The 12,275-nt window shown below is 45.7% G+C and overlaps 1 protein-coding gene across 1 annotated transcript in view; it reads right to left on the bottom strand.

Annotated features, from left to right (window-relative positions):
- The window catches only part of LOC144820247 (transmembrane protein 116-like), a 181,325-nt gene that overhangs the window by 41,729 nt on the left and 127,321 nt on the right, over positions 1-12,275 (bottom strand). The window contains exon 8 of the mRNA XM_078677843.1: positions 1,712-1,754. Coding sequence (XP_078533969.1) covers positions 1,712-1,754 — 43 coding nt within the window. The remainder of the gene's footprint in view (positions 1-1,711; positions 1,755-12,275) is intronic.

The raw sequence follows: 12,275 nt of genomic DNA, 5'->3' as shown, positions 1-12,275 counted from the left end.
GACGGAGAACTTCAAAAGAAATTGTCGTCATTTGTCATCTCTTTCAAAGTACATCCCCTGAAGAAGGGTTCTTGATGAACCCGAAATGTATTGGGAATTCATAATATTTGGATGATATGAATTTTAATTTATGAGATGAATTGAGCATATTGTATGTATACATTTATTTTTATTTTTGCGAAAAGCAAATCCAGTTGTAGGATAACTGTTGAATCTATTATTTTGTGCTTTACCCTTGGTTATTCAAATGAATCAATTTATGAACACAATTGATAGAGTTTTTGTCTCTTCTTTATGTTGAAATTTGCAAAAATGTTGTGGAACTTTTAAGAGGCTGCTCATAGCCCATTGCAGTGCTACATGTAGTCTGTGGTTATCCACTGACTCACTGTTTTCATTATTTTACCTCAGAGGGACGCAGGGCACAATCCCTCTTCACATGTAGGCACGCACAAACTTCATCACAACCTTTAAACCAATACACACTGTTCATAGGAATCTGATTCCATTAAGGTGTGCAGACCCACCCTCTACTTATTCATAGTATAATACGTTTTTAGCACAACTTCCAGATACTGAGCCTGACTCACAAACTGACCTTTGTAGTACTACAAAATATACTACAAAATTACGGTGTTCTCCACCCTGACTGCAGAGTCACCAGGAAAAGAGAACTCTGAACACATAAGTATAACAAACGTGGAATTTGTAAAACTCCACACATAGGGCCCCATTACGATGTCTGCCCGCCACCGGTAAATGGGATTGACCGCCAGAGGTGCGGCAGTCCCGCTAGGCACCCTCCGCAATGCAAAATATTCATGTTGTGCATTGGCATGCACAACATGACAGGCACCACGCAGTGCCTGCCACCTTGTGCATGCCAATGGAGGGGGATACCATAGGTTCACCCCAAGTGCACCCATCACCTCCCAACGCCCCGGGGGCCCGCAACTGGCCACCATAGCCAAAGACTGCATGCCTTTCCATGGCGGCATCGCCGCCATGGAAAGGCCCAAATCTGCACACATCATAAGAAGGTGGGCGGTGCCTGCTAGGCACCGCCACCATATTATGGCCCAGGTCCGCACGGCAGGCAATCGTAACAATTGCCTGCCTGCGGAAAAGCAGGGCGGGGGTAAATGGCTGGCGGGCGGGGAAAGATGGCGATCCACCCAACATCATAATGACCCCCTTAGTTTGTGAATTCCGAGAAAGTAGTGAAAGTACTACCAATGGTAAGTTTACCTTTCTGAATCAGGCCTACAGTGTATAAAAAGCCATGTTTTCAATGATGTCTTGCATTGAACTCATGAGGTATCCCAATACTTGAGACCCTGTTATAGTTACCAGTAGCATTATTTCTCCTCCGCACCAAATAATATAGGTGAAATCTGTGTGATGTTCTCTTGAGCTGCAATCTAGACTCGATTAGCTGAGGAAGGCACCTCTGCCACTATCCCCATGCTAGGTTGGGATTTTGCCAGTGTCCCAGTTAGCTGGTCCAACCATGGTTAGGTAGAGACCACTTACTTTAAACAGGAGCCAAGGAAGAAGCTGCTTGCCATGCCAAGGTATACAGGAGTTCTCCCAATTGCAGGCAGACCAGTCTGTCTCTGTGTTAGTAAAGGATTGCAGGGCGCAGAACAGATGTAGAGTTCAAGAAGTGCCTGAAAAGATGCCCAGCACAAACCTATCAGATAAACCATACCTGAGAGCAGACATCTTTTGAATTGTGGATGAGGATGATGCAGCTGAAAAATAAAATACACAAGGTAAATATTTTGGAACTGAACAATCAAAATAGGATGGTGCAAAGCACGCTTTGTGAACAGGAAGGCAGTCTGATAATAATATACAGCGTTGAAGTATTCCCCAGAAAAAGAAGAAAGTACGTGTAGAATTGGTGCATTATGAATCAAATTTTGCATGTAGTGAAACATACCCTGTTTCCCCCCCGGTAAGTTTTGGCAAGTTGACATGCTGAAATTTCAATGGGCAAAATTTTGAGAGATGCGGTGTTTGCCACAAATCTCAACATGTTATTAGTACACATACTGGAATTTAGCCCATCCTCATGACTGGTGTCTAACAATGATGGGCAGGGATTTAAAGGATTCAGGGGGAGAGGGCGTTATTCACAGTTTACACTGTTATTTAGTTACTGGTATGCTACATTCACATTTGATCAATTGCAAATAGCTACTCAAAGGTCACATAGCTCTAAGGAAATACATGTTCTCTGCTGAGGCTCCAAATTCTGCCCATTCTTTCCTCTGGGAGGTAGTCTGGATGGTTATTACATAATGAGTTAGTAGGCCAGAAGTCTGTCTATGTGATTGTCAACACAACACATGTGATACAAATAGCCTTGTGGTGTGTGTTTTCTCCAATCTGGGGTAGGTGTGTAAAAGAGAAATACATTTTTTTATAGCGCACATTAAACCCGAGGGTATTTAAGCGCTATGCCTGAAAACAGAGCGAAGTCATGTTTTTAATGATTTCTTAAATGAGACAAAGGGGTCAAGCCTAACATTGTGGGTGGGCAGGGAGGAGATGATTGTGCATATAAACTTTGAAAACTTCCACGTTGTCTCATCAACTTCTTGTTGACATTAGTCCTACATTAGATCAGCCTGTGGGGGCCAGCAAGGAAAGGGTACTGCTGCCTGTCGAGATAAAAGTGATTTATAAGGTCATGTTGTATAAAAAGTTCAAAAAACACATGAGGCCAAATGTAGAGACGTGTGTAATTTCCCAAGGTGAACCACATTTTGGTTACATCACAGTCTTCACCTTCACATTTGTAGCCTTAAATGGTACAATTTGAAGTGCCATTTAGTACTCATTCTTCCATCGTTATATTGTCTCAATGTTTTCGTCTGTTGACAAAACTAATCAGGGACATTCAAGGGGACAATCATTAGTGTCCCCTATGTCTGATCAATGTGTGTTTTGCTGTGAAGCAATAGATCTATGGAAACGTTTTTATTCTTTTCCATCATGCATCATTTGGGGGTCCTTCTCAGGGTGTTTCCATTGGCCCATGTTGGATGCTGATCCTCTTTCTCACTCTTTATATGCAAGACTCTGCCCTTCTAAATGCGGGGGAGTGTGCATGTCTTCTGTTTAGTGTGCAGAACAGTGCATTGCTGCAATCTGGTGATGTATCTACAGGATCTTCACTAGTGCTGTACTTCGGGTTCAGGTCAACTACATCTGGCTGTCTGCTAGTTCTCAATAAACGTTATTGCATTAGGCTGGGATTGAGTGAACAACTTTGTGGCATAACGTTCCTGCCAAATTCAGTGAGTTACATTCTTTTGAATTATAAGGCACAGTGAGCATTACACACTCACTGTGGTTTCTGTTTTATTATTAATAATAATAGTAATAATAATTAATTATGAGAACTATAATGTCAATAACAACAAAGCACACAATTTGTACAACACACACCATAAATTGACTTTCCTCCCAGAACCTTAATAAGTGTTTTATTCATTACTGTAGTGATAGTCAATTTGCTGACCACAAAATTAAGGAAGGCCCCTGCTCGGATTACAAATCAAGCCAGCAGGTAACAGATGTGTGGAGTGGTCAATCAAACCCACTCCATTTTTAGGTCGAGCCTAGTGTTGCAGCGCATGCGCTGCACGCTTTGCGAGGCATGCAGTATTCAGTATATTGTGGCTTGGTGGAAGCTCCGCCCACTCTCCGCCTATCTTTTTCATTGGCTTAGGTCCAAAATGCTGCCTTCCGATTGGTTTTGGGCTTGTTATTCCCTTCTCATGACGGTCATGTCGTCATTTGTATACTTCCATGGCTACTGGCCCCTTTACTTCAAACACTATTTTCTTCTCGTGCCCCCCTCCTGCAGTTTGTGACTTCTCAGCCCCCCCACACTACCTACAACCACTGTTCCCAATAACCCGCGCGCGTGAGCGCGCGCGCACAGAGGTCCTCCTCAGCGCGCAGTGTGCTATATTTAGCGCGCACACCCGAGCGGCGCAAATAATTGCCATTTCCTAATTGCGTTAGGCTGACGGCTCCTTGAGTTGATATTCGGGTCCATTACTGCGCACACCAGCAGCTGTGCGTGCGCTAAGAGTAATGCCAAACGTATAGTTCAAAGCAATCAGTAGCTGCATTCATGCCACACTGTTCAGTCTCTCCACGCTTCGAAGGAAACATTAAACCTCTTCCTCGTAGTTAGCGAAAACACACTTTAGAATCTCATTTCTTCAGTTTACAATTACGGAAATGATATTCGTTTCCATGGTCTTAAAACAATAGCCTGCAGCTCACACGGACTGGAAAAGTAAAAACCATTTTAACATACAGTAAGAAAAGGTTTGTCATCATCAACTCCAACAAAAACATATGGCTGTATACACCACAAAATGACAATCTAAAGATGCACAGGCAGGCGCATTCTTCGCAATAAAGCATTCTCAGTAGATCCTGGGTGACTCACTGCTTTAAAAATCTGCATATTTGAAACTTGCAACCAATCACATTCAGCCTGCCTTTTCCTGACATACAGGGATTCCCTGCTCTCTGCTCCCGAAACAGACAGAGGACTACACTGTGAAAGCTCAAGTTCAAACAGGTAAACCGTGCGTAGCCATAGTTTTGTTTCGTGCTTTGGCTCACAGCAACAAACACAATTTTACTTATTGAAACATTAAGAGAACCAGTTGGTAAACTCAAAGCAAAGACAATCTAGCGTTACTTCCACAGTTTTCTGCACTGCACTAAATGAGCACTATTACCGTTTCAAGATGGGTATACATAGGCAGACTCATAGCTGCCAAAGTTTCAGATTGCCATGTGTGACATTTTAAAAATTTCTGTGAAATTATGAATGGCATTCCAATGACTAAGAGTCACACTTTCTCTAGAGCAAAAATCATGCAATGAAGATTACGGAAACTTCTAAATATAAGAAATTACAGACATTTGAGCAACAAGAACTTCCCAGTGCCCCTCCCCCCTCCCTATCCCCGTCTGGGCCCCAGTGCCGAGAGAGCAGCGAGAGCTAGCCTGGCTGGTAAAACAGTCACACACTGACCCGTAGTCTGGGAAGATAAACCCAGTTAGTCAGGGCACCCATGATAAGGATTAGAAGACAGAGCAGCCCTTGGCTGGGCCTGCAGATTTACTGTGATTAAATCGATCTGCAGATAAACCAGGCTCATTCAGAAGGATGATGAGACAGAGCAGCCCAGCCTGCAGATTTGAAACTAAAATTGATTGTGTGTGACTAAAATAATTTATCAGAGACAAGACTGTGCGTACCCCTCCGTGGCGCCGCCGACAAAAGCGCTAATTATTAAACTGTACATAGCCGCCAAGGTTTCAGATTGCTATGTGATATTTTCATAATTTCTGTGTAATTATGAGTGACATACAGTGACTATGAGTGACACTTTCTTGTGTGCAAAATCAAGCAATGAAGATGAGGAAAACATAAATATCAGAAATTACACCAATTTGAGCAACAAAACACTCTAAGGAAATCTTAAAACTTTTGCACAGCACCAGAAATGGAAGGGCACTAACTTCACACGAGGGCCTGTAGTGATAAATGAATGCAAAATTGCTATTGAACTAAAAATGCTTGTGACAAGTGTACTACAGCAGCAGGGATGGCCTTGCACCTGAGCGATGATTCACACAGTAAAGCTCTCGGCTCCTCTGGCCAGCTCTGCTCCCTGAAACTGTTGCAGGGCTGCTTGATAGTGCTGGCGCGGTCATCTGACAGACAGCCTTTTTGTTAGGTTTTGCCTAGCGAAAGCTGCGCTCTGCGCAGCTTTTTCGCGCAGGCGAAATCCTGTTGAGAACTGTAGGGTGCTTTGGGTCGGCCCTCGTCATTGATTGGCTGGCTCCGTAAACGGAGCCTTGCCATTGGACGAGGGGCCTGTCCGTCAATGCCGGACCAGACACGGGGGCGTTCCTGACATTCTTTCCCTTTTGCCGACGTCACGCGACGCCGGGAACGCCCCCGAGTCTGGTCCGGCATTGCCGGCACTACTGCGTCTCTTCTCCCCCGTTTCCCGCCCCGTGACTGGCCGGCCGGCCAATCCTAGCGCGGCCGGCCGGAAGTGCCCGCCCCCCGCAGCCCGGGGGAAGAAGGAAGACGGCAAGCAGTATGGCGGCGCCCGCGGGGCTCCCGTGGCCTGGAGGGAACCGCCGCCGTCGACGTTGCCGGTCTCCCATGCCGAAGAGGGAGACCGGAGAAGTGCCAGAGAGATTTTCGACGTTGCCGGTCTCCCATGCCGAAGAGGGAGACCGGAGAAGTGCCGCCGTCGCAAGGTGCAGGTGAGTCGATTTGTTTTTTTGTTTTTTTTTTCCCCTCCTCTCTTCCCCTGCCTTCCTGCCCCAACCTCTCTCCCCCTGTCTCCTACCTTCACTCGTCATGTCCTCCCCGCCTTCCTCGTCTCCGGCCGGGCTCCCGGCTGCTGCTCTGGAGGCCTGAGAGGTGGAGCCCTGTCCGGGGAGTTCCCTGCACCGGCATGTACGTGCAGACACGAGCCGGGCCTCGGGGGTCTGCTGGTCTCCGTTTCCGAAAGGGTTCGTGCTGACGAGAAGAGCACGTGGCTTCCTTGAAGCATATTGCATGTTTCACTATTGCTTCATTCAAGACATTCCAAACCCAGTTCTGACACAGTCCGTTGTCTTTGATTTTTGCCTGGTGAACAAGAAGGTTTCTGACAGGAAACGGCAGATGTGCAAGGTGCCGCGTGTACACTGAACACTTACAACACAGATGCGTACATCAGGGGGCGAGTCGTGCTGCCGGGGTCGAGGGGCACAGAGGAGTCGACTCAAACAGTACCCGACCTCGAGCGGAAGATAACTCGGGAAAGCCGACTGACCACAACAGGCTCCGAGTGCTGCGAGGGTGAAGCCGACGAGAAGGGGGTTGAGTGCTAGGCAGAGGCAGTGCTGCATGCACCGGGGGCTTGGCTTGTAGGGCAACATCAACCTACGCCCCCAGATGAAGGGACCGGTGAATTGCAGGGGGTTGCCCCTCCACCCCCCCTCCTCATAAATGATGTTGGGTTTGAACTAACAACTTTATTCGTACCAATCCAATGCAACATTAAGAATTCAGGTGATTAAAAAAACTCTCATTGTTATCCCGTTGCCATTATGCAGTGCAAAAGTCAGCAACACAGGCCAGGCATTCGTTCGGGCCTCTAAGCCCGTATGTGCATCCACCTGTGTTAGTGAGGGTTGGATGTATTCCAGGTATCCATCCACTAGCTCCAGACTATTAGTCAGATTTGTCATACATTTATTTATTTATCTCATTCTTCCATTGTGTACCGAAAGTAATCCTTTTCATTGTTTTGCGCTGCAGCAGGCTTTTCTTTTATTGCTTCGGCCAGTACTCAAGTGCTGCTGGTGTCAAGCCTGTGGCACTGCCTGTGCTTGTTTACGTTCTGTGAGTTTTCCAATTATTTCATGTCTCAGAAAGTGCCCTTATTTTCTCTGTAAATGTTGTGTGCAAATCTCTCTAGCCTATGCAGATAGCAGGTCTGACTTCCAAGTGCGGAAGCTGGTTTGATATTGTTTATTACCCCGATTAGTCCTCTTCCCTCCCTCCTTCCCTGGTTGCACAATTTAGCCACCAGCTTGGTAACAACACAGGAGCCGGCGAGGGGAGAAGAGTTTTTTTTTTAACTATAAAAAACAGTAAAAATAAAAGAAATACGTGCATGCTACGCCTGTTGGAGCGGGACATAGGCACATTATCTTTATTGCATATTATGTCCATGCTTGTAGCTCCTCCGCTTTTCTTTTTCTTCCTGACCCATCGATCTGTACTCCAGCGTTTCCCTCTTCTTTTCCCCTTTACTCCTTCCGCTGCTGTACCATTGTTCCATGCCTTCCCCTCTTTCCCCCGCCCCACTTCCTTCTTCTGCATTCACCACCCCTTGTTCTGTTGCCCTCCCTTCCTTCATTATCTCTCTACTCTATCCTCCCATCACCCCCACTTCTGGTCCCACTCACTCCTCTCACGCCCTCATACTCTTCTGCATCTCCCACCTTCTCCCTTACCTCCCTACTCTACCCACCTGCAGCTCTCGCTTCTACTGTCACCCACTTACCCTCCCACCTCTTATTCACTGCAGCTTCCAATGTCCTGATCCCCAGTCGCTCCTTTCTCTCTCGCACTCCACCCCTTCCTGCCCCTCTTTAGGCCTTTGCAGATGTATTCCCCCCCCCCTTAGCTCCTCCTGCATTCCTTTTCCCTCATCCCCTCTGTTCACCCGTTCTCTACTCTCTCCTTTCGTGCCTCCCTGTTCTGTCACTCACGTTCCCTCCCTCTGCTGCTACCACACTTTCTCCTCTCCAAACACTTTACTCAGACTCTCACTGCCCGCAACACTCCGGGTGTTCTGCCCTCCTCTTTTGTTCCCTCTCTCCGCAATCTTGTTTTTAATGATCAGTTCTGTGGTTCGCTCTGTTTCTGACCGCCGGGTCCGTGTTAACTGTGCCATCCCCTTTTATGTTCGGTGTAAAGTGCTCCCATGCCGCGAGATCAGAGCTGCGAGTGGGAGGTTGCCTGACAGGTGGCAGAGAGGGGACAGACCAAATGTAGTGCTCTAGGGCAGAGTCGGGTAGTTAAACCTGTACTTAGTGCCCAGGGTCATGATTGACCAGGAACACCTGTTGAGTGCCTAGACAAGGTCCCAGGAAGATTCATCTACACTAGCGTTCTCCAAAGTCGGTCCTGGAGGCCCAGATCAATGGCAGATTTTTTTCATATCCCCATTCAGAAAAAATGTAGTTATCTTAAAAATCTGGCATGGATCCGGCCCTCCAGGACCGACTTTGTTAGAACCCTGATCTACATCATTCAGTAACCGTAAATCAGGTATGATGTTTACGATTGACTGTGACATACATTATTAACATACGCAGTTGTTTATAATTATATCATTAACACAAGTTTAGATAATCAATACTATTTGTACTATGCCTGGCTAGAATCCACGTTTGTTTGAATGATTAATGCTGGTTTTCTTACACAGTAATAATAAGCTTAGGTCCCATATTGTCCCTACGATGTGTACAATTCTCACACTAGTTTCTCGTTACCTATTCTTTCCCAAGCACAACCTTGGAAATGTGAGAGAGTCTGATCACACTTTGTACTCTGGCCTGGATATGTGAGACAGTGAACTCATTCCTTTCCTCCCACTACCACCATCTATAAAAGCTGTGGGTTTTAGCAGATCGGAAGCCAGGGAGCACAGTGGCAGATCAGTGAGTGTCCTGTCCATGAACTGGAAAACAATTACTAACACTTGAGCTTTGTTCTCTACAGCTAGGTTGAGAAAATGTGTGAGGGTTTGAACTCAAACTGTGAGTTAGTATGCAGAGGCTCGGTGAGACCCATGTCTGCTTGTGCCTCCGTTTTCGTGCCCCTGTTGCCTGCTTGTGCCTCTGTGTGCCCCTGTTGCCTGCTTGTGCCTCTGTGTGCCCCTGTTGCCTGCTTGTGCCTCCGTGTCCCCCTGTTGCCTGCTTGTGCTGTGTGGGTGTGTGTGGAGGGCTCTGTGTGGCTGTGTGTGTAGGAAGCTTTGTGTGGCTGTGTGTGTGGGGGGCTCTGTGTAGCTGTGTGTGTGGGGGGCTCTGTGTGTGTGGGGGGCTCTAAGTGGCTGTGTGTGAGGGGCTCTGTGTGGGGGTGTGTGTGGGGGGGCTCTGTGTGTGTTTGTGTGTCATTTGCGATAGATAAAGCTAGTGGCATTGTAAATGACAATGCCATTTATTTATGTTAAAAAAAACATAAATAAAAATAATGTCAAGAGCAATGCCAATAGCTCTAACTTTAACAAAGGCAAAACCATTGCATTGTAAATGCTTGTTGTAGTATCTCTCTTCCACGGGTCTCGTTAGGGATGAAATAAAAGCCTGTCCTCCAAACTGTGACAAACGCACATGACTGGAGGGCTTCACTGGTAGGTGTGAAGTTCAGATCCTTCTGGCCTGCCAATTATGTCCAGATGGGTTGGGGGAGGCTCTAGGTAGAGAAAACATCCTGCACCGATACCAAAAACTCAACATCACAGTACAGCACAGACCAGCGCAAGTGTTGTGCACAAAACCAACTGGGCTGGTGACAAGGGAAAAAAAAAGAAAAGTAAGATGTTTTTATGTAGATGCACCCACTGGTGAAAAGTGACAACATGCCAAAACCAGCTGCATTACTAGTGATTGCATAGGCCTAGTAATGCATGTCGTTTTTAAATCGTCGCACAGCTAAAGTTTACCCACAGTCACCTAACAATCCCACTGCCCTGTTCTCTCGGTCTCTCCTCTGGATCAGACTGTGTTAATTGGAGTGCGGCCGGGCGGTGCAAATAGGAACGGAAAATGTCAGTGTTTGTTTCCGTCTTCCAGCCCTTCCTCAAATGAAGGAAGGAGCATCCATTTATAGCAGTTAGCTGTTCCACAAATGCAACTCTGTCCGTTCCCTTCCTGTTCATATCTGGAATTTTCTGCAACAACTTTGTGACACCTACAAACACTATTTCCAACTTCTTCTTTCATTACATATCAAGACAAAACTTTTTATAAAGCTATGCCAATCTGTCCCAATGCACAGGAGGACATCAAGGTAGCATTCTTACCGCCACCTGGTTAAGCTCACAGCTGATAAGATATTGCTTTGCCATGCTAGGTTTAATTTGAAGGCAAGAGCATAAATTAAGGAAGGGGACCAGAAACGATCCACATGGCCTCTTGCGGCAGGCTAGAAGGCTACCACAATCTTTTGGGTTTTTTAATAATGCGATCCATGGCTGGGAAAGACATCGGGCTATGCCCAACCTTTACAAAGGCAAGATGTGGTGAAGATTCAAGGCACTCCCCCGGCCTGCCGTCAGCCCGCCAACTTCACCAATTCATGTTCTACCGCCAACCCAGCCATGCAATGGAAGAAAGTACCCTCCTCCGTTTTGGATAGTGGAAACAATCTGTCAATGAGGAAACAATCCAAATGACCTATGGGGCAATGATAGATGGTCAGATTTTTTAAGACATCGCACTCCTTTCAAAGCTTGATTTGAATAGTTTGCTGCTTATTCAGACTCAGTTTCATGACATGTAAACAGACAGTGGAGTAATACAGTAAGCTAGAAAAAATACGGTATACATTTATAAGAGTAAATGAGATGTGCTCACCGTGGAGACTACTTTTGAAAAAGGGCGGAGATATTCTTGTCAATTAACAAGGATGCATCACCTAAAACTTCCAGCGGTTTAAGTGTTTGAGAAGGCGAAGGTGTATCATTGAATTCAACTGGACAACATTCACACTGCTTTGCTTCATGACTGAAAATAAGGTTTAGGTCTTACTGATATTAAGACAGATGGTTCATGGTTATGCAATACCTACTTTCTGTGTATCAGGGCATTACTGCAGACATATAAAGTTACTTGACCTATTAAGAGCTATGGACTGTGACAGGGTGCAAAAGAAACCCTATAAACATTGAATAGTATGGGGAAGAGATCAGAGCATAGGATCCAAATAGTAAAAAGACTTTAATCAGATGGGTAATATCTTCGGGCAGTATTCTTCTTGATCAGTTCTACAAGGAAGACATGCACGTGAAACCTGATGGGTTCAGAATTGGTATAATATGTTCAGTATCCCTTGGTTGAGTCACACCCCGCTAGGCATTCAAAATGGCATAGCCTCATTCCATATACATGGGTACCTTCACTCAGCAGATTTAAACAAACATAAGTATTTAAAATGCCAACCACCCACCTGTAAAGAGTATATCTATCTTAAATACTCCCCTATGTAAGCAGGTAGGATAGCTCTCCTTCCAGACCTTCTAAGAGACAACTCTGGGGCACCAGAGTCTACTGAACCTTTGCGGATTCCATCATTACTGCACCCTGAGGACGATTACATATTTTTCCTCGACAAAATTTCCTCCAGGGCCACAGACAGAAAACAATGCACATCTTCTGAGCTAAGCTTTGATCCCCAACACCCATTGTTTTACAAATTAAGCACTGTATCCCGCAGTAATTGGCAATAGTTAAAATTGCCAAATGAAGATGAACTCTTCAGGCAACAGCAAAAATATTCCATTCCACAACTTATTGTGTATATGTAATCTTGTGAAGGCTCTCAACATTTACCCACCCAATGAATAGTGCTCCAGTTAAGAATCGTTAGTAAAATCTTATGATGACACCACCGTTGGAATCTTGTGCTTTTGTAAACCTGAAGTGTACTTGCC

The sequence above is a fragment of the Lissotriton helveticus genome, chromosome 1_1 (assembly GCF_964261635.1).
Source record: "Lissotriton helveticus chromosome 1_1, aLisHel1.1, whole genome shotgun sequence".
NCBI classification, from domain to species: domain Eukaryota; kingdom Metazoa; phylum Chordata; class Amphibia; order Caudata; family Salamandridae; genus Lissotriton; species Lissotriton helveticus.
The sequence above is the reverse complement of the archived record's forward strand: the minus strand, read 5'-3'. Positions and strand labels throughout refer to the sequence as shown.